Genomic DNA, 23,691 nt, shown 5'->3' with positions numbered 1-23,691 from the left:
GTGTGCGTGTCTGTGCGTGTGTGTGCAGCCGCAGGCGCTGTGCCCGCCGTTCAAAGGGGCAGACACTCTTTACTGGCTGGAAAAGAGGCGGGGAGGAGGAGGGGATGAAGAAAATAACCAAACCCTCCTCCTCCTTCCCTGGGACAGCGGTACCCGGGGGAGCCGGCGAGCCGGCCGCCTCTGCCCGCAGCCTGCGGCGCGATCCGGTGTGAAAAATGCATGTATTTTATGATTGGCTTTTCGCAAATATTAAAATGAATATTATATGTGTTGTCTTAGAAAGTAATGTTGTATTAATTATCTTAAGCAGTGTGTTAAATACAGTTTTAGGTTATAAAAACTGTTAAAATAGAAACTATGCTATGTAGGATACTTTTTTTAAAGAAAGGACTCGCAGCGACATAGCAGCCACTAGACACCTAAATCTTTCAGAGAAAAAGAATTTATTGCCCTCTTATCAGAAGAAACGAAATTCTTCCCGCCTCGGAGGCGCTGTTAGGATTCGGAGGAAGAAGGTGACGATGACCAGACAGAATCCTGTATTTGAATGGAATTTATGCATCATGTATGAAGTGTATGAATATGCAACAGGCTATTGCTTTTAAGGGTTAATCCTTAGTTAACGGGTGTCTTTTTACGGGCTCGTACTGCCCAGAAAAATGTACCCGGACGTCCGTAACTCTTTGTCTCTATTGTCTCATATTGTCCTAATTCAAATTGTCCAAATTTTTATTACTCCAATTGTATTACTATTTTTATAACCATTTTATTACTATTAAACTTTTAAAATTTTAAAAACAAGTGATTGGCGTTTTTCACATCCGGCAAATTGCAGCCTCCTCGCCCAGCGCGGGGCCGCGGGATGTCCCTTCCCGGCCCCTCTTTCCGAGTCCCAGCCCGGCTGATGTTATGCCGGGATGCTTCGAACAGGGCAAGGCAGGGCAGGGCAGCTCCCGCCGCTCTCTCGTTTTGCCACCGCAGGGAGCAGCTCCCGCCCCTGCGCGACCCCACCGAGAACGCCTTCACAAGCACCCGAGAGGTCTGGGGAGGAGACAGAAAGGGTGTATTGGTGAAGAAAGGAGCGCTGAATTGGGCCAAATAATTAAATTCCCGCCGGACGGAGGGGAAAAAGGTGACATCACTAATGACATCGAGGACTTTTGCCAATGCCTGCCCTAAGGAGTGATGCCTTGTGTGCCAAATGAACTGCACAGTGCTGCTGTGCGGGGAGGGAGAGTCAGACACGTCCCTGCCCAAATGCGTGCTCTGTGAGGGGTGCAAGCAAGGCTCTGTCAGGGTGCCCTGGGGCTGGTGCCGCTGCAGCACTCACTGGGATCCCTCATGGAACCACTCCCATTAATAATTCCCTTGCTCTGCCTTTCAACACCTGGCCCATCTTTCTGATGCCGTGTTGATCCATCCATTTGCACTATCCCTTCAGGCTTTGCTTCTCCATGAATCTCTCCTCTTAGATATTTACTTTCCTGTGACCCATGACCTCCAAGTGTCATATGAACTCCAGAGCAAGGAAGCCTCCCATCGCTCCAGGCCTGGATGTTTACACAGGAGGGACAGGGGAATGGTGATTGTCAAATATGGATTCTTGGATGAAAAATGAACACCTTCTCAGCTGGGCTAAATAAAAGTGGGTGCAGCAGAGTGGAGTAAATAAACACTAGAGAAAATTAAGTTACTTCTATCTGCTGCATAAGGGCTAAAACAGAAACATTTTCTAGTTCATGTGATCTGGAAGAACCTTGACAGAGAGTTAGAGAAAGTAGCCAGTTTTAAGCAAAATTCTGAACCTTTTCCACCAGTAACTGCTACCAAGAGAAGACTAAATCACCCTTGGAAAGCTGCATTTTCTCTCCATAAATGTGTTTTTTTCTTTGTTGTTGTTTTTTTTTGGTTTTGGGGTTTTTTGTTTTGGTTTTTTGGGGGTTTTTGTTTGTTTGTTTGTTTTGGTTTTGGGGTGGTTTTTGTTTTTAGTTGGCTGGTTGTTTTTGTTTTTTTGTTTTGTTTGTTTACTTGCTTGTTTGTTTGTTTTAAGAAAATACCATTGAGTGTTTTGGATTCTGTAGAAACAAAACATTTTTGGGCTGTCTCTTGGCAATTTCTTTTCCCTGTGAAGTCAGTCCTACCCTGTCAGCTTACACAGGTATACAGTCACATAGTCTTTTCCCTCTAAGTCTTTCTTCACAGTTGGACTCAGAGGGGATATTCTTTACAAATGGCTGTTACAAATGACTTGTGCTTTTTGTAAGGCACTTTTTTATAAAGTTATATAAAACACTGATGGGCTACCTCTCTCAAGTAAACCTTGTTTTGCAAATACAAGCTATCCAAAACCTAGATTATCATACTTTTGGTTTTACCTATGAAACGCATTTTCCACAGACCCAAACATGATAAGTCCCTTTATTGGCTTTGCAGTGGAAGAGAACTGCTACAGTGCACCAATTAAGTGATGTTTAAAGTTTGCTGACTGGTCAGTGGTTTCACCAAACATTCTTTAAGAAAGAAAAGATGCTAGATTTACAAAACAAATGTACTAATACTAAATATTACCAAATTTTTAATTTGGATAGTATCACTGGTAATGATAAAACAGTCATTTATTTGTCTAGAATATTTCTTTGCCATTCTAGGTTGTTTCCTGTTATAGTCATCAGTGTTCCCTCAGCATTAGGATTTTAGATGGTTTCTTTCAACCTTTTTAGTCTTTTTCCTTTTCAGTTTTTTTTTGGGGGGAAGGGGTTGTTCACTAACTTCAGAAGTAAATCTTGCCAATTTTTAGAAAAAGAGCATTGCTAAGCTTTTAGTTGTCTTTAGTAGCATTTCTCCTATGAGGTACAGATTATTAGTCTGACCATGGAATCTAGATGTGTTTTTTATGAGTTTGTAACTTGGAATATATCTATGGGAAAGCACGGTGCAGCTGAGACCGGAGTCATTGCCTTTGCAGCTTTGACCTTGGGCTCCAACTGTGGGAATGTTCTGCTTATGGGAGGATGCTGCTTACACAGGGCTATAGACAAAGGAAATATTTGTAAATATAACTTTTATACCAAGTCTACAATAGATTTTTTTCCCTGTGTAGCAATATTGGTTGCAGGTATTTAATTTTCCAAGGTATTTCTTTTTCAAACAAGTCTCCAAATGTAGATGCAATTCATCTGTTATACAATGATTTTGCTGACTGTTCATTTTCTAAACAAACTTATACAAAAAGACTTTGTCTTTGATAATTATAACAAAATGCGTACCCCACACTGTAACCAAAACTTGGTTTACTATGCAGTGCCAGAAATGACATTGCTGCAGTTACAAGTGTACTTCCTTCTCTGACAAGTGCATGTAAACACTCATTTCTCTCATTCTAATTCTTAATGTACTCTGATACACATGGAAGTTTATTTTATTCAGGGTAGATCAACCATTTCCCAGCTAAAATGTTAAGAATATCCTATAAATATTTATTTGTGTTTTTCATGTTGGAATTTAGAAATTTGTAGAGTCTTTATTTAAAAATCTTGGTTCTGCCTGTCCGTAGCATTCAAGCTAAATTAACAACAAAGCATTCTATTCACAACCAAAACCAAAATCCCTCACAGAAACCTAAATGTTTGATGGAAAATGCATGAAAACCCTTTTAGAATAAAGGAAAATGGTTTCCGCTGGAAGATCTGATGTTACATGGGTATTACCAAGCTCCTTGTGGTAGATTCATGAGTAGGATTACAAGCTTCCAGACAAAGGATTACTTGTTTGTATTGTTTGGGGCTTTTTGGATTGTTTTTGTTTTGGGTTGATTTTGTGTGTGTGTGTTTGTGGTTACAGGATTTTTTAACTCAGACAAAGCCTTGGATATGGAGGTGATACAGTGCAATCTTGGCAGCCTCACTCTCTCATGTTGCTGCTCAGTGTCTCCCTATCACTCATCTAGTAGCACATTTGGTTCTTGGCCAGAGGGCAAGACTTCAGTTTCAGAACAAGACCAAACAAGCATTTGTTTTTATGCCATCAGTGCTTCAGTGCAACATTAGCTTGAGGAAAGCTTTTTTCCAGTGTAGAATTTGATCCTCATGTCCTATAAATGCACACTATTCCTTTTAGTGTAAGTGCTGAAAAATAAAATTTGATTTTAAGATCAGATGTAAAGCAGACTCAATTTGGTGATTAGCATAGAAGTTAATTTTTTTTCTACAGAAAAACAAAATTTAATCTGGAATATTGTTATAAGGATATGATAAGCAATATGTCTTTTGTAAAAATGAATGCTTTATTAAAACAAGGTTTTAGAATTTAAGTATATTGCTGCTTTTCATTCTTTTCTCATTGTGACTATCCATTGGTTAGGCTGATCATCATTCACATATCCTCTATTTTTTCCTGGGCTGTTTTTTGAAAAAAGTCGGGATTACGGGAAAAGTAGTTCTACCTATGTGCTGTAGCACACAGTCCTGATGGCACTATTGTCCCCTTCCTGGAGGGACAATGGATTCCTGAGGAGGAGCATCCTGGGAGCCTGGGCCAAAGACAGTTGAGGTGGACCCAGGTGAGAGATGATGATCAGAATTTCCAGAGCTTTTCCAGCTTCCCTAAGGCTGTGATTTGACAGTGTTTCTGAATCCCACCACCAGCTCACCCAACAGTATGTGCTTGTTCTGGAGCAGAATGAGCATATGGTGACATTTTTATGGAATTAGCCAGAGTATATAAAAAGGAGTTTATCCCAAGTTTAGACCTTCCTGCCAGATGCTTGAAAGCAGACGATATCTAATCTGGTATAAATTGTAATGGTGCAAAATCAGCCTTTTAACACATATTAAAGAAACCAGAACATGCAAAGGGAATAATAATATGTTGTTGTCATTGTTGTTGTTGTTGTTTGTTGTTGTTGTTTTCAGATCAGTTCTTTGTAAAATGTGGCCATGGCAGTTTGGATGCAGAAATAGCAATTCTGAATTTCAATTTACTCTTATTGGACCATGCACTCCACTGTCATATTTCCACTGGCAGATAGCAAATTTAAGGAGGCCTCACATACCCCAGGTCTGGCCTTTTTTCCTTGCATCCATACGTTAATTTACCTTACTTAAGGCTAGGTTATTCTGTTAGAGTTAACTAGGTTTTGGGGTAGGCAAAATTACGGAAAGAAGCAAGCTTGTAAACCTTTTACAGTGAAAGGCACTCAGTTGTTTCCCATTAAAAAAAGATTAATTGATCTTTGGGATCTGTAAAGAGCTGTGGGCCCCAGCAATGCAAAACTGTGCATTTAGATATGCTATTGGGTTTTCAGTGTTTAGATATAAATAATAACTTATATTTTGGCCCAAAGTGGATTAATGGGGCTCCCAAACATCTGTCAGTGTGCAATGCTTCAGGGTGCAGTCCCCTAATCCCTCCTGAGCCAATCTCACTGGAGCTGAGAGGTGACTCCCACAGAAGTGTTGCTGTCGCTGCTTTCCTTGCCCCAGCTCTGGCACACACCTGATCCTTTGGTAAACCAAATCTTCTTTCTAACCTGGTAGCATTTTTGTGACAGCCATTGCAAGAAAAATAGCAGAGAAATGAGGTACGTTGAAATGTGCTTTCCATGCTTTATTTTACCCAGTGACAATTCTGAAGTTTCTGCCCCACCTGAGAAATGGGAACACTCGTGATATAGCAGAATTGTCCCTGGTGAGTCAACAGAAAACTGACACATCAAGGAAAAAAACATGTGGTATTCTGCTTATTGAACTGAGCTGAATTCAGCTAGGGCTAAAAAGGGTGCCAGAGCAGGTGGAAAGGTGTGGTCTTCCCACCCTTCCAGGAGCATGAGGAAAGAGCAGGAAATACTACTGCAAACCTGTATTCCACTCAGCCACCGAGTGGAACTGCTCCCTCAGGAAGGTAAAGCCCCAAATCTTGAGAGCAGAAAATAATAGGTGTTATGGGAGAGGGCTTGTAACAAGCTTTGGTTTTATATTATTCTTTTAAATATCATGCAAAATTGACCTGTACTCTTGCTAAAGGCACTTGAATATGGGAATTGTGTTATAAAATACTAGTGTAGAAAATAGCTTTCGGTTACTTACCTTGCAGAACACTGCTGATACAGAACAACAGACGGGGAACAGGCAAAAAGCTCACTTAAGTTAGATACTGTTCAAGGTTGTGGCTTAAAGAATAAAACACATTCCAGCTCTACAGTGGCAGGAGGATACTATGTATCCATTGCCCCAATTTTTAAGTCCAAAGTTCTGTATGTTACTGCAGCTAATTGTCTAATACACTTTCATTTGTTACTAATTTCACAGGATACTCTGCTAATAAAATTTACATTCAAATAGGCCTATAATTTGGCATGTATTTTATCTGAATATCAATGTGCAGGTTTTTAAAATCCATACATCTTTCTATAGGTTTTGATTCAGACACATGTCATCCAAGTTGGGTATTTGAAAATACTGTCCTCTGGTGAATCAGTGATATAATTTCTCATTAGACCAAATTTTGTTATGGTATTAAAGCTGTATTTCTTTCTTTTTTACTATTCTTCAAACATGAGTTTGAAAGGTACTTATTTAATTTAAAGCTTCACCTATATTCTGTGTCACAAATACTTCTGATCTTCAAATATCTTCAGCACTTCCTTGCCCTCTTTGCTTCAATCACCATTCACCAGGTTTCTAAATTTTCTACCCATTCTGTAGCTAGCAGGGAAATCAATTCTGTTCTGCTGGCAGACAAGGCAGACTGTATCCTCAGTTTTGTCCAAATAATCATGTTGGCTTACCCTCTTTAAAGGAAGGATTTTTCTAACCCAGAACTTTCCAATGCAGGCGGATTAGGGAGTGACCCAGCTGTGCTGTTGGTACATTCAGTGTACTTGCAGTCATTGATAGCCCAAAGTACAGGGGGAAGTGCTGACATCTTAATCTATCTGAGCTGCAGCCAGACAGCATCCTTGGCTGGCTACAGCTCAGACGTTGAGGCTGAGGGACCATCAACTCCCCTTCCTGCCTTCCTGAGGGCACTGCTAAACTCAGAGCTATTGCTGACAGTGCAGCTTGTGCTCAGCTCTGTGCCTCAGCAGGACAGCATTCCTCTCAGTTTGCAAACTCAGTCCAAGACATTAAAGCCCACCAGTCCACTGGTTGTTTATCCAGGTTTTTGCAACTCTTACTGTAAAAAATTAGCACTGTGTTACTATTTTCCAGATTCTGCTTATAACTTCTAGGCTCCTGATATACATTTCCCTATTAATTTAAAGTCACAGGAATGACCCCTGTCGATACTCATCCCTTTTTTAATGAACAAAACATATTGTATCTTATAAACAACTTTCAAGCTAAAATTTTGAAGGTCCTTTTTCTCTTTAGACCTGTTTCTTAGACATCCTTTGTGCCCCATTGCAACATTTTTGCCACTTTCTAAAAGCCTTTGAAGTGTGGACATCAGAACTATACAGAGGACACCACTTGTGCTCTTCTCATCAGTGCCAGAGAGAGAGAAACTCCCCAGCTCACATTCATTATTCTACTCTCCTACATTAAAGAATCATTAGTCTTTGGGGTCATAATTGCATATTGCCCTGGGAACTCATGTCAGACTGCTCCTCTTCTGTGGCATCCTACATAGCTTTCTGATCTTCTTTCTAGAACAGAGCTGTTTATTAGCAGAGCTAGGATGTCTTTCTTGTTTAAATTCTTCATTTGGCTGCATTATAATGTGTTTCAAAAGAACAGGTCCAGCAATCCAAGGGGAGAGCTTTTCTGGCCTTCAATTACTTCTCCTCATCACCACCGATCCCCATTTTCATCCATGAATACTACACATCTCTTGAGTTGGAGATGGAAATATTTTCCTCAATAAGTGTGTTTTGTTCATTGTAATTTTGTGAATTTCTAAAGTCACTTTTTGCTATTGCATAGCGCTGATGTTTTAAATGGCATGTCATTTCACTCAGAAAAATGCCTTACCAGAATTCTAAAGAATATTGTATCTGAGCAGTTTCTTTTGCCTTGACCTAGACAGAGTTGAATATTATAGTGCACTACTATAAAAATTTATTTAGTCTCCTCATAACTGAAAATTTTCATGTAATGTGTTGTGTTAGAAAAATGCACACAGTATTTTATGATAAAAAGGAAAAAAAAAGAAGAGAAAAGCTTGTGAGCTTGAATCTTCTGGTTCTTCTCATGTCTAAAGACTTGAGTGGTAAGAGTTGCATTTTTTTAGTCCACTTCTTGAAACATTCTGAAACTTCTATATACTGGTATACACCTCTATATACTACTATTTCAGTAGTAACACTGAAATCAGTAGCATAAATGTCACTGAAAAACTCAGACAAATCAAGGATCATATGCTATTTTAGAGTTAATTGTTCAATAAGGACGTAACAGACAATCAATTTAATAATGTTTAGGTTGTTCTGCCTTGAATACTAATTAAGTAATAAAGGAAGTACATTGGATGGTGATAGAGTAGGCATAACACGTAACATAGAAAATAAGCATGGAGAGGAAACTTTAGCTTAGAAAACTGGAAGAAGAAATTTTGAAGTGATGAGAAATAAAGAAAGGAAAATGAAAAAGAACTGAAAATACAGAAAGACCTGCAGGGGATAGAGACCTTTTAAGAATCGATAGAATTAAGATAGTTGGTCTCATAGAAAAACAAATTTTTGATAAATACTTTTCCCTTAATTCTCATGCAAATCACACTTCACACAGATATCTCTTTTTAGCGAAACTTCACCAGAATGTGATTATTTTGCTATTTCTTTACTACCTCTATCATATCAAAGCATTTCTTTCTAGGTTTCATCTCTGAAAATTTGGGTTCCTTAGAAGAGGCAGATTGTGAATTCCTTCTATCACAATTTTGTCATTTATTTTGCTTACTTTTATGCACCATGCAGAGGGAAAAAAAAAACCCACAATGTCATCATTGACGCTTCTTTATCTCTCTCTTACATCCAGAAACCTACTCAGTTTAAATCTTCCACTTTTTTCGCAGTCAAGTTTTCTCTGTACACCTGTAGCACAGTAAATCACATCATTACCCTGTCCTTTCAGTGTCAGAACTGCAGTAGCTCTGAGAATTGAAGCTGTTGCTGATTATAGATATTAATATTTAAAACTTTCACCAATTACATGAGAGTTAGTTTCAGTAAAACTGTCATATTTGCTTTTGATTTGAAATATGACTTTTTAGTTTTTATTAACTATGTTCTATCCTTGCAATATAAAGCATAGAAAACTTAATCTGATGCTTTGTAGCTTCTTTTTTACTTCTCCTGAAGCAAAATTGTGTGTTTTCCTTTACTAAACTTGGCAAGGGTTAGTGCTTTACACACACAAATCCCGAAGTTCCCTGGAGATGTTTTTCTCCCATCAGCCTCCTTCCCCTCCACCTCCAAAATCTTTGTCAGTTCAGGTCTTTTAAAAGTTTCAGTCATGACCAGCCTGAATCTTTGACACACTTTCCTGTGGAAGCAGGTCAGGCTGCAATTAAAAATGTGTAAAGGAGAAAAACAAAAATTACCTTACTGTAAGAGAAAGTGGCTGAGTTTTTTTCCAAGGTGCTGCTTACCAAAGGATATAAAGGGTCTGAGCCACTGCCACAGTAGATGTTGAACTCCAGCCTGACTCCTGGCATTCTTCTCTGATCACTGGAATTACACCAGTGTTAGGGCCTATGTAAAATTGTGGTGTCTTGGACTGCTCAAAGAAAGTCCTCTGAGGTTTTTTCCATCCCACAAAATTAAACAAGAGTAGTTTTATTAAGTCTAGGAGGATTAGCAATGACACAGTGGAAATGACAGTCACTGTCCAAGTCCTCTAGCCTGTCAGCTGTATCACCTTCATCTAATGGCTAAATTAAACCCACGGTGGCTTCACATCTTCATTTTGATGAGTAGAGATACTCTAAATAACTTTGATTTGTTCCCAGTGATAACTACGACTCCTGAAGTTATGAAGTAACAGAAAAGGGAAATCTCATGTGTTCCCAGTATATGGAGACTGTGCTGTTCTCTGAGACTGTAATTTGGGAAGGATGATACACTACCAAAAGAAAATTAACAGTGTTTTCCCAAAACATTTAAAAGCTGAGGTGATGTTGCTGAAGCACCATAATTTCATGTCTCTGTTGCTGACACAGCTTGTGTAGAAACAGTTTTAATAAAGTCATTACAGGGTCAATGGAAAATCTCTGTACATATCAGAAGTATTTTGAGTGATTTATGTAAGTCCATGGATATTCATTATGATGATGTTCTTTCATGTTTCCATTGACAGGCAGAGCAATGTCACCGGTAATATCCAAAATAAATTATATCATCATAAAGCTGGACCTTAAATGCAACAGAATTAAATTTAAGGTAACTTTTAAAGTCTGACAATTAAGGAAAGTTAAAGGACATATTTCAAACAGTAAATTGCCCTGCTCTGGGTAAGGGTTGTCATTCAGCAGGCTTTGTGACACAGAAACAGACGCATCATCTGTAATCCATGCTACAAGTGCAAGGAAGGGAATATAGTAAGAAAGCCTATTCTAAATTCTGTCACCTTGCCTGGTTTATGGGCACTTTGTATCAATACACTGTTCTCAACGCCCTGTGTCTCTGAGCACTTCAGTTTTCTGTATTAGGTGTTCACCATTGTCTGTAACCATCAAAAGATTCTTCAGTGAGGGTTCATGTGTAAGTACTCATGATTATCCCCAGCAACTGCGCAACTGGCCCCAGAGAAAATAAGGAGTGCTCATGGATTTCCTGATCCAGTCTGCTTTTATATTGCCATTTATGTGGAATGATGATAACTAAAGACTGAGATGTGTGTCATTGTGCTTAGGATCTCTGACTAGTAATAAGAGACTGTGAACAGTTTGGCACAGGGATTATCACAATTGGCTGAAAGGGATCAAAACCTCAAGGACAAGCAACAAAGATATGAAATTTTTTGCCTGAGATTATTTATAACCAAAAACAAAATTGTGAAGCAAATCAGCCAGTTCGTTTAAGCCAGCAATAAATTTTTCCCTGGGTTCAGTGAGGCCAAGGTTCATCCCACATATTATGGATTTCCCAGTTTATCCTCCCTTCCACACCAGGCCTAGCATACACCTTAATTTTATAATACTGCAGGATATGTTCAATACAGTGCGTCCCTTTCACTGAAGATACAAAACCAAACTGGAAACTTGGTTCTCTGATCAGCTGAAACAGAGGTCAGCCAATTTCCTCACCATGAAGCACTGAGACGTGTCAGCAGTGTTCACAAAGGTCTGAATCATGCTGACTATTAAATGTTCTGGGTCAAACTGCCACTTTCAGAGAAACAGTGGAAACTAACATAAAAGGGTTTTTTGTAAAAGCTCTTTAAAAAAGTCAGCATTTCTGGCTACAGTGCCAACACTGGGAACATTTACCTTTATATCCATCATCGGTGATGTGCCAGAGCCCTTTCCACCCAGTAAATACTCCAGAGCAGAATCAATTCTGCAAAATTTCCCATTTCACTTTCATTATTCCCGAGTTTTTCTCTGAAAATGCTTCTGTAGGCATTACAGGGCCCCTAACTTCAGGATCCAGTCACATCTGTAGTAGTTTTTCTCAAATATAGAAGATACCAATACACATCTGTGCCACGTTTCTTGAAAGCATTCACTGCTCCTGGAGAATGGGGCCTGGGGAGAAGAAAAGATGCTTAGAAAAGCTGGGTAGGAGGGCTTGTTCCTTCATAATCATCTAAAGCCATCAGAGTAGTGTTTAATTCTTTGTGATAAATGAGAACAAGCAGGAAGAAAATCAAGTGAAAGAGAAGATAATTTTCCTATGTTGAAACCTATCATTATTATGAAATTAAGAATATGATTAATATCCTCAAGGACACAATCTGGAAAAAAAAGCCAATATTTTGAGACTCCAACTTAATACACACAATTTGCATGTTGTTATCCTAATTTCGACTGCTAAAAAGTAATGAAAGCTTCAGCATTTTAATCCAGTGATAAATGGTGGGTTAATGAAAAGGGAGAGGCTTTATTTTCCCCATTTAAAGTTGTACCTGCATGAAAGCCTTGCTGTATATCCCATCTCTACTATCAGGGAATGTAACTGCTCAGCCCAGTGATTTGGTTCAGTGAAACACTACAACTTAAGGGTCCTATGGGAAACTGATAAAAAAAAGTTATAAAAATAATGAATCTTGGAGTTACATATAGAGAAAACATTGCTCTTTGCTTTAGCAGCTTTACAGTTGTTCAGCTGCTCCATTGCAGACAAGAGCCATGCAGAGAGGAATGGAAACAAGATGGGTAGAAACAGGAAGAGTAAAATTTGTAGAGCCAAACATGTCTGCAGTTTCTCACTAGCTAAGGCTGTTTGCAAATATCAAAACCTTTATTTGATACTTAATTGAATGCAAGAGTAATGTGATTTTTTTAAATTAAAATGTAAATAATAAGAAATAAGTCTGTGATTTTTTATTTCCATTAAATTCACCCTTGAATGAGTGATTTGGACTGAATACTTTTGTTGACTTTTTTCACTAAAATGGTTCAGTAGTTCTCTATTTTAGATAATTTTATGGTCATATGATCTTACACTCCTAACCCTTTATTCTGTTGCTGAGAATTCAGTGTTTAACTCAGGGCAATGAAGAAAAATCCAGTTCAAGGAACAAACCAACTTTTCTACTTTTCTTTGTTTGTGTCAAGAGAAAATAAGCTATTTCCATAAATTTATACACCAATAAATTTATAGCAATTTTTATACCAGGGATGGTATTAAATTTGCTTCAGAAATATTTATTCATACATATTCCTATATGGATGTGCTGAAACAATGCAGCTGCTTCTGAAGAAGACCATGGTTGGATTAATGAACCGAAAGTTTCAAGATTTTATGACTGCTAAAATGTCAATTGCTTCCTTAAAACATTCTAATCAGCTAGACAGACCACCACAGAGCAACACAGATTCATTTGATTCACAATCAGATACACATATTTTAATGTAGCCTTCTCTGCCAGCTTTAGTTTTCACTTTCATTTATGTCATACAAATGCATAACAGGAATAAAATCAATTATCCAGTATTGAAAATGAACAAGTAAAATGCTTGAACCTTGTAGTTCAATGTTCAATTTACCAGTCTGAGGATGCTCTCAATCTTTTGGTTAAAAATTTGTGATCACTTAAGTAAATCCACTGTTTTGAAAATTAACTAGAGGAAAAAAATAATACAACAAGCAAAAAGCAAGAAATCAAATGTCCAAGAAAAGGCATTCTTTTAAGAGATGACAAAAAGCATCAAGATACCATGAGTGACTGAAAAACAATTCATGATCCATGGTGTGATTCAGACAAATAGTTTATCAGAAAGTTGTTCCAGAGGTTGTGAACCCCTTGATTTGCCCTCTAGCTCATTTTATTTTGACTCTGAGAGCCATTCATCATCCATCCATCCATCCATCCATCCATCCATCCATCCATCCATCCATCCATCCATCCATTCATCCTTTTCCCTCTATAGCTACTAGTTTCTTCTATGACTAATACATGTTATGGTTTTGAGTTAGTTTCTACTAAATCCTCTAGTTATGGTGATTTTTTTATTTTCTTATTCAGATTCTGTACAGTATGAAGAGGTCACGGGTGAGTCAAGTCTTTGTAGTGCTCAGCCAGTAAGGAGGGGGAGCAGAAGTGTTCATAGAAATTGCATCCTACCTTTCCAGGGTCAAGTCAATCCCTAGTTTTCCATTTCACTTCCTGTGTTCTGCCATGGTTGTTAACAGCCTCACTAGAAGAACTAAGCATATGGACAGTTCTCTCAGCGCTTATTTTTCAAGTCAGTGCTTTAACCTTAAAATATCTGATTATTTACATGTATTTACATGTATTATTTACATGTATTCAAGAAATCTGCCCTGAGCCTAATATTTGAAATCTTGGAATGTTGGAGAATGTGCCTTTCTGACTCCTAATAAATTAAACTAAACCTCTCCCTGTCAGTTCACCTCTTTATCATAACCTTACAATTTAGTCCTGTAATACCTAAATTCAAACCAAATTACTCAAAGAGATTTGGACACTTGGCTTGGTTTATTCCTGTCTTCTGGGCTGAACTTCTTCTGTCAGTGCTTTTCACTGAAATAAAATGAAATAAAGAAAATCTGCCTTATTGGTGTCTTTCTGTCCTAGCTTCATGTAGTGAGAAATGAATGGGAATGGCATAAAGAGGCTCAAAGCTCTAGCAGAAGAATTCTGCAATAATTTACATAATCTTTACAATACTGGACCACTCTGTGACTTGTAATTCAGACAATAGAAACACTACTTTATGTTCTGTATGAAAAAATCCAAGAGCACTGATAAACTAGATACCTAATCAATTTTTGTTTCTTTCCCCCTCCCTGTACTTGTGTGACACTTGACTGTGTCCAGCCAAGCCTAACACAAACTATCTCAAAGCAATTTGTCTTATCACAATATGGGGAAGTTTGGGGTTTTTTTTATTCCTTAAATAAAATTTCATCAGCAAACAAAAACGTCTGGGCCATTTTTCAGGAAAGAGGCAGTAATATGTTCCTGTCACTACTGGATAAACAGAAATACAGACTGTATCATGCATCACTGGTGAAGCAGGACTACAGTGTTTGTTTCACCTGCTGTCTCAAACACTTCAAATGTTGTCATGGGTAGAAAAACTGTGAACAACCAGAGGTTATTTCAGCAAAGCTTCTACTGCCCATTTTCCACTGTCTATTTTTATTTTTATTATTATCCCCATACTAAATAACAAGCAGGAGAAGCCTTTTGTCCAGAAAATGTGTGATAAGGCATTGCAGATGTGGTTCAACTGTGCCATTTTAAAATAAACAGGAGGCAATTTTTCCTGATATACAACAGCTGTCTGATATCAGTTCTATTTGTTATCATTGCTATTAGAAGAATGATCTATTAGGACTTCTCTTTCCCCTAGAGAAGCTTAAGTTAAAACTCCAAGGACATTCCCAAATAGACTGTAATAGTTCAGACATTCTTATCAGCAGCACATGATGAAACTGTGCTGGCTTTCTCTTGCTTTTCCTACAAGCCTATGAGACTCTTCTCAAAACATCAGCAAAGGAAGGGCAAATTCTATGCTCATAAGTGCAAAAACAACACTACCAACCTGGATGGTGCAGGCATATACCCAGCTGTAGGTGACTTTGTACCTTTTCTGAGTACTCAGTCTTCCACAGCTATTGTCTGTAAGTTATTTGTTGAAATTCCATTTGTAAAGGACTTGTCCAAACCCCAAAGAAAGCTGCAGCAGATTCACAGGAGGATGATATGTTTTGTGAAATGCAATGAGCAGCTTGTGGTCTTAGTGATGAGGCTAGCATTATGTTAAAAAAATATTCAGCATGGCCCTCCACATACTTAAAAATGCTATTTCAGACTAGAGCATTAAAGTCCTAAGCATGCCAAATCCTGCATTGCTAGGACTATGGACCCTTTTGACTTTGGAAAATAATATTTGATATTTAAAAGTGTATCTGCTTTATAATGACATTAAAACCAAATTTATCCACCAGATTAGAATCAGAATTTAAGCAACAGAGTAGGCTAGTAAATTCTTATTGCATGTTAGAGCCAGTTCTTCTATTTTTTAGTCTGTTGATACTGCATGAGCTGTGCATAAAATCACCATTTTTTTTCTGATTGCCTTTCACAGCATTCTTGTTGACTCCTGTCCACTACACCACATGCATTGTTTTTATGACACAGTTTTTTGAGAGAATTTTTCAATTCTGCTTTCTTGAAATTCGCCTTTCTCTATGCCCTCTTTTGTGATGGCCATTGGGCAATGGAAGTGCAGTGCTTGAGAACTGCATGGCAGAGCACAGGTACAGGTAAGGTGAAGGGAGATGTGATACAGCTCTAAATTATCTCAACAAGACAGCATTTCAGCCCATTCTCAATGCTGTTTTCAGGCTGCTGTTTGTGGCATGTAGCTGTCAGTGTAATGGTTTCAAGCACACCACTCAGGCACACTCTGTCACATGCACTCACACTCTGTTGTGCTGTGAAGAGAAAGGAGCAAAGGCCCAGGGATTTAGGAGAGAAAAGAGCAAAGGCCCAGACAAAATAGTCTGATACATTTTCTTTAATGAAAAGCAATCATTCAGAGCAGAGACATTTTGTATTTGACATATGATACTGATAGGTATCATAGGTTATAAATTTATATGGCAACTCACACAACTGTAGAAGTGCAGGCTGCTGTCCAGAGGAGTTTATTGCATTTGTTAAAGGTGTCCTGGGTTACCCTGAGCTCCATTAGCAGGAATGGAGCTTTGCTTGGATATTGAGCACAGCAGTTCTTGTGACCGTCTTTAGTTACATCACCATAACGTGTAGTGACAGCAGAGACTAGAACTTGGTTTGTAATATTGTGATTTGCCTTTTCCCCCATAACTCAGTAATGAAAAGAAGTATCCTGTATTTGCTATTTATTGTTAAATTTCCTTGCTTTCCTTGACTTGGGGATTGTATAGAAAATTCTTTATTCTTCTGAGCTTTAAAGGAGTTATGGACAGTGCAAAAACGTAAGCAGAACAGCCCTGCTTCTGTCTCAGTGTTTGTGCTTTGATTGTCAAGTAAACAAAAATGGAAACCAAAAATGTTTATGACTTGGTACACCTAAGTAAGAGGAAAAAGAAAAGCTTGTTTACTAAAAGTTCCATCAATGACCTTTAAAAACATGATTACATTATTCAGAAAATAAAGAACAGTGACAAGCCAAGTGTTCTTTTCACTAGAAACACTCTTCTGAAATTATTTCATAATTACAAAATTTTATGAGATACCAAGGGCAATAGAAATATAATGTTCCTCAGAGATGAGAAAAAAGGCATTGTTTAACAAAAGTGCTGGCAGTGCAGTGAAGCAATTCAAGAAACTCACAATAATATGTTAATTTAATTTGTCTCTTGTGCTCTCTTAACAGAACCCTTTATGTGTTTCTGTTTGCCACCTGTTTCATCCTTCTGCTTACCATTAGATGCTAAATTATTTTTTCCACATGTTAATGGTTCTCTAGCTAATCACTATGGATTCACTATGCTAAAGCATGGCATAAGAGGTTTTGGCTATTTTTGTTTCTGATGTTTTTTTCAGAAAAAGAAAATGAAAATTATGGATATACAAACTGAAAGTGTTGCAACTGTTACCTTGATTTTACACAGTTGGCTTAATAATATAAGTATGACACTATTAATTTCAGGTGTTAGATCTAACATATTTTACCATGTTATAAGAAAAAATGACCCTGTGATATTATGGACTTTAACTGCAACGGAAGCAGTTAGAGAGCTCATGTTAGAATTGTGAAGAGTTGAAAAGAAATTATATTTCCATATTAGCACTATATTTAAAAATATAGTCTGGAACATAACAAAATAGGATTATTTTCCTGGTGAATTAAATATAACTTTGATTAACTTTGTGTTGCTGTACCATTCAATCCTTGGTATTGACCCACTTTTCTCATTAATCATTTGAAAAAGTTATTACATTGAGACTTACGTCCTTGTTGTTTGGAGAAAAAAAATGTCATGCTGTAGCAGGCTGTAATTAAAATAAATCGTATTTACTGAAAGCTTTAGCCTGGCTGTGTTAACTCCTTACAAGCTTGCAAGGAGGCTTGCAGGCAGCAGCTTATTTTAAGGTGATAGCAAGACTAAATTAAGGTCATATTCAATGCAAACACAATGATAGAATTGGATGGAATGCTGGCAGAGCGCGGGTGCAGGGCGGCGCAGGTCTCTGCTCATCCCCAGCTCAGACAGCAGATACTGCGCCTGACCTTGGATAAAACAGTCTGTCTCAGACTCCAATTTCCCTCCTGTAAAAGGGGACTAAATATCTTCCTGATGCAGAGGTCTGTTTTGAAGGGGGTGTTTATTCATGACAGAGAAGCAGTTACTCAGGGAGGTGTATATAGATCCTTGATAGTTGCACCAGCCCCAAGGCAAGGAGATGGGGCAGGTTATGAATAGAGTGCCTGGGAATGGGGTTCTACCTGCCAGAATTGGTTACTCCTGTACAGCATCTCAGAAATCCATCATCTTTATGGTCATACTATTCTCTTATTTTCTTTCTTTTCTGCTTCATATTTTTCAGTTGTATTTGAGTGTACGCTCCTTCACAATTTTCTAAGTCTGTAAATTAAGATTAAATGAGACTGACCAATAATGCCCCAAAGGGAAAAAGGTGCAGAGGAAATGGACAAGGAAATATTCCCATGAAGCTTGGGAAAAATGCAGGGTTTGACTGACTAAAGCTGTTCTACAGAAGCTGACTCAGCCCCAAGGGGACCAGAGGGTGGCCTTTGTTTCAGGTAAGCAGCTATCAACAGCTGGGTGGATCAACAGGCACTGCAAAAGTTTCTCCCTGAGTTCATTAGAAGAGTGAGAATGCCTCCCTAAGTTAGCCAGACCAGAATACCCGACTTACCCCAGCAAAGAGTACAAAAACTGAAAAAATAACCACAGCATTTCGAAGAGAAGTTTTTCTTCTCTTTCCTGGTGACTGGCAAATTTCCTTATTTTCATCATGGTGAGCATTTTCTAAAGGCCAGTAATGGGGACCACGTTGATATTGTGATTGAACTCCATATTGCAGTTCCTATACATGCACTTGGCCAAGTGTAACCTACATTTGTATTGTGCCGTGCACTATATTTTGTATCACTCTGACAAATCAGAAATCCCATGTAGCATAACCTTTAAATAAGTGCATTTGATAAAACATTACACTTCCCATGGAATATCTAAAAGGACCTGATCAGACAGTATTGGGCTTTTGTGCTACTTCACACCCAGCTTCTGACATATGTAAAAGAGAGTGGTGGCCAATGAAAGTGTCTAAAAATAAACTTAGAAGGAAGAATTCCCCTGCCTTTTAATAGGTGTTGGTCAACAATTTTGATGTCTGAAAATAATGGCTTTTTTTAACACATATGTTTTCCCTCTTGTTTTCAGAGCAGTTCCCTAAGCATGCCAATGTTTTTAGCTGCTGTGCAGAGTCCACCTTCTGGCAGCTCTGTTTGGCTTTCCTCATGTTTTGCAAGGACAGCATCTTTTAAAAAACAGCTGCAGGAAGATCAGAGATGCTGCTGTTGGCAATAAGAAAGTTGTGGTCGTGTATAAAATGTAAGGGGTTGTAATAATATAACAATTATAATAATAATAGAAAGGGCTCTGCTGCTACCACATCAGTTTAAAAGATGTTCCAATTATAAAACTGTGTTTAAAACTAAATAATGCCACACTGCAGAGGTAGATATAGTATTTCAAAATTTATTTCAGGCTGTGTTTCTATCTCCTGGTCATCAAAATAATCCCAAATAGGATAAGGATTTGCATTGTATTTTAAAAAGAGCATAGAAGGGCAACTATTTACAGCTTCTTGCGATAACAGTTCATGTATGGACTTCAAAATATAGGAGTATGTCTTTGTACAGGACACTCCAAACAGGAGCTACAGGGTTTATACTTTGTTCTTGATTGAGAGTTCTCAAGCAGTGTTGAAGAATCATCTCTTAATGCTAACACAAAGCACATGCTGGTCTGTCAGGATAGGCCAGAAACTACCCCCAGCAGAAGGAAGGCAGGAGGGAAAGAAGGAAATGAACTTCTTCAAGATGTTTCCAGTTCACTGATATTAGAGATGAATGTCTTTTTTTGTCAAATGTTTCAGAGTAATATAGCTTCTTTGCAGCTGGGACTTTGTCTGAAGGCTGAAATTCATGGGCTTCTAAATGGAGCTCTGATCCCAAACTATGCACTAATGGCTAAAGAAGACCCATTAATTACAGAAAATTCAGTTACTGACCTTTACAAACTTTTGGTTTTCATTAACCTTTCTTTTTAAGCATTACAAGCAAATCTAGGTGGAGTTTATATTTTGAAATAGATACACATAAATGATATGCTTCAGATAGCTCTAAAGGTAGCCGGCAATGGAGAGCCTCACCAGATCCCTTTCTTCATTGCATTTTTCAGTAGTGAAAATCTTTCTCCTATCTGTAGGCCAATTCTCTTACACCGGTAGTGAGGCAAATGATGCCATGGGTCACTGTGATATCCATGGCTTGCATTGGCCATGAGATGTCAGTGGTACATAAGAGGAGGTTGGATTGAAATATTTTAATTGGTTATGTTGAGAATTTCTACTGTTTAATGTTGGTGTACCATGACTGGATGGAACTTAGGGGTATTTTCCCCTTAGACTGTGTGCATAAAGTGTAAAGAGTAAACTCTTCTCTTGTTCGGTAGATTTTCTGGAGGGAGCATTGTTCAAATTCCAAGTCTGCTCTAAGGAAAGACTACATTAAAAATAAATGTTCTCAGCAGCTCAGTGCTGGATGCATTTGGGCTGAGCACTAAACTTAATCTTACACTGCCTTTAGCTCATAATAGTAATTTCAGATTTTTATATCTGTGCATACCCCTTCATTCTCCTGTGCTCTAGAATTTGTGAGGAGCATGAACATTTTTTCCTCAGATAGTGACATATGGTTTAAGGTCTGTACTAATGAAAATGTGTATAAAATGCTGAGGGAAATTATTTTTTATTACTATTTTATAACTTTCTAGTTGATTAAATTAGTAAATACACCATCTTTTGTAGGTTAGGAGTATGTTTTCTAATTTTTTTCTTGGATGGGGTTAGTTTAATTTGCTCAATTTCAAAGTAATTAGAGATTAGGAATAAGAAATCTTAATTTCTTTTGGAGTTTACAGTGCAAATTCTTATACATAAAAAGAACTTAGTATTATTGGGGCTAAATGGAGTTGTAAATTTTTTTTTGCTTTAATTCTGAAATTGTATGGAGGGAAAAAATAATTCTGGGAAGGCATAGGTCTTGAAATTACACAGGCAATTTCCTGGCATTTAGTATTTTTTTCTTCAGAGGTTAGTCTATTTTTGCTGTGTTTTCCTCACAAAGATACTATAACAGCATGCCTGACCAACCTTAAGTTGGCTGCAGATGAGTGAAAACTCCAAGTTAATTGCTTCTTTCTGTCAAGGTCAGGAAAATCTTAATTTGGATCCACTGAGGGAGAAAGTTTTTCAACCAACAAGTTCAACCTATTAGAGTGTCCTCAGCTTTGTATGACTGAGAGCTTCCAACAGCACACAAGGGCAAGCTGACCTCATCTTTCTTGTGAAAACTTATTGCCAATTTATACTTTCTATCATTTGAGAAGTGCATGTGCACTGCAGTGTTGTGAATCTGATCCTGTCTTTTTCCAAAGGCTGAGTTTTGAATCCCTTTCCTTCTTCAGCACAGCCTGTCGTGGGTGATCTCAGCCTTTTATGCACACAAGAAAGGTGCAGCAGCAAACTCATGTGTGGGATTTTAATGAGGTTTTTGAAAGTTTGAAATATGAGTTGTCTTTTATATGTTCAAACCCTGATATTGTGCAATTTTTATATTAAAGTTTTGTTTGGAAACCATGAAATTTAAAAAGGAAAGGTAAGGGAGGGCAGAAAAATCATAAGGGAAGTAGCCAATCTCCTGAACTCTTAAGAGATACTGGCTTCATACAGGTTTATCCTGCATGCATTCAATAATGGTTCTCTGCTGACAACTTCTATATCATCCTAAGGAGGCCTTGCACTGAACATTCCTTTTTTTTGATACCTAGAACAAAGCATTTTACTGCAGTGCAGCCTCATGATGTGTTATTTTTCCTTACTGCTTCAACCCAGATATTTTTTCCTACAAAGCTGTTTACAAATAAATTGCATTATCACCAAGAGAAAATTGTGACAGTGTAAAAAAACCAGTAGTATTTTTGAGGGAATAAAGTAATCACATTCATTTTTAATTGATTGGTGTGTTCACAATTTCTTGCAGTGATTTGAGATGAAAATAGCCACTCTATTTCTAGTGTTTTCTGGGATTTTCTTTTGTCATTCTCCCTGCTGGGTTCATCAGTGCTTGATTGCAGGTGAAGTGAAAAGTAAAAGCAGTAGTTTCAGTGAGAAGAGCAAACCCATTCAGGGGACAGCTTCAAGGCCCCTCTCTGAAGCTACAGATCAGTCTTTTTTTAAAGGGTATATGTTTTCCTACGTGCCTTCAGACTGTTACCTTAAAAGTCACCTTTGTCTATATATTAATTGATATACTTATTTTCTGGAACTTCTAAGTGATAATTTTCAAATTGCACTCTGACTTTTCTACTTTCTTCGTACCATGTTATCAGCTAAAATGCAAATTTTGATTCATTTGCCTTGTCCAGGATGCTATGAATAAATATTTACTATATTTGGCTTGCTTATCTTTAAAAATCTTGCTTCCTTTAATAGTTGGTATTATTTCTTCCCTTCTCAACTTGTTTTGGTGACAGTTATGCATTCACTAGTCTTTTTAGCTAAGACAGCTCTGTCAGTTCAATTTATTGATCACATTTCTTAAGAAACAGCTTGTTCTCTGATATCAATGAACAAGCCACCTCTAATAGCTCAGAAACCCCCAAAATAGTATATAGACATAATAAATGTCAAATTCAAAGATGATATTTGAAATATATTTTGCTTTCCTGTGTGCATTCTTTCACAATGATTTAGCTGTTTTCTTCTAGTCTTGCGATGTGTGTCTTTGCATGACACTTTTTTGAAAAATATTCAAGACAGTACTTGACTATCTGCTTCTGCAAATATTAAACAGAAAACCAAGAGAAGGAAAGCGCATCAGAGCTGAAAATATTACCTCAGCTGTGGCTTCCACCATCACAGGTGCTATTGCTAGTGGGAATACTCCATTTATTTATCTCAGAGGGCTTGCTTCACATCCAATTCAGGTGAATGAGGAAACGTGGGGAAGAAGGAAACTTAATACAGCAGTCTGGTCTGTATTTTAGCTCAGCTCAACATCCCTGCAGACTGTTTGCATTGCAGAGTGGTTTTGGATTGTGCAAACCAGATTCTTCTGGGTGAAGCTAGAATGAGATGTTATCTCCAGAAATGTACCTGCTGCTCTCCTGCTGCCAGTGGGATGGAGCCAAGCCAAAGGAAAGCCCCTGGAATACTGAGAGCTTCCCTGCTGCATCCTCAGCACTGTTTGTTCCACACCCTGCTCTCACTGCAGTGCTTCCTAACGTGGCTACAGCAGGATTCTCTTCCCACTTCATACAGAGCTGTCCAGCTACCCCTGACAAAACTGTTGTAGCAAATGCCAGTAAGGGGCAAATGAGAGACAAAATTCTTCCAAGGGGAGGAAGCATAAGGCTGCATTTCAACAGCTAGAATTGTTCTTTGTGGAAGATGCTCTTGGTGCTCTATTACATAGAGAACCCTTAGAGAAAAGTAGAATAAACTGGATTCCTGCAAGAGATGAATCAGCAGCAGGAGACAACTTTTCAGAAAAGGAGCATTTTATGTGACCAGGCCAGGGTTCAGAAACAGAATGAACAGAAAAAACATAGATGCAGGTATAAACCAGGGGCCCTTTTCTTTCTCTGATATTTTGGTTTTAGAAAGAATAAAGTTTTTAGAGTAATGAGACAGTCATAGAAGGGCATTGCTTCTTCCCCTGCATGTAGTTTTTCCTCAGCAGCAGCACCAATCATCATGCATAGTTTCTTACAAATTTCCTCAAGGTGCATTTAAAATAATAATATATATATATATA

The 23,691-nt window shown here is 38.0% G+C and overlaps 1 protein-coding gene across 1 annotated transcript in view; it reads right to left on the bottom strand.

The window, feature by feature from the left end:
* Positions 1–23,691, bottom strand: part of NR0B1 (nuclear receptor subfamily 0 group B member 1) — an 87,739-nt gene that overhangs the window by 2,692 nt on the left and 61,356 nt on the right. The window contains exon 2 of the mRNA XM_014310481.1: positions 820–1,041. Coding sequence (XP_014165956.1) covers positions 820–1,041 — 222 coding nt within the window. The remainder of the gene's footprint in view (positions 1–819; positions 1,042–23,691) is intronic.

The sequence above is a fragment of the Geospiza fortis genome, unplaced genomic scaffold, assembly GCF_000277835.1.
Source record: "Geospiza fortis unplaced genomic scaffold, GeoFor_1.0 scaffold331, whole genome shotgun sequence".
In the NCBI taxonomy this organism is placed as follows: domain Eukaryota; kingdom Metazoa; phylum Chordata; class Aves; order Passeriformes; family Thraupidae; genus Geospiza; species Geospiza fortis.
The sequence above is the reverse complement of the archived record's forward strand: the minus strand, read 5'-3'. Positions and strand labels throughout refer to the sequence as shown.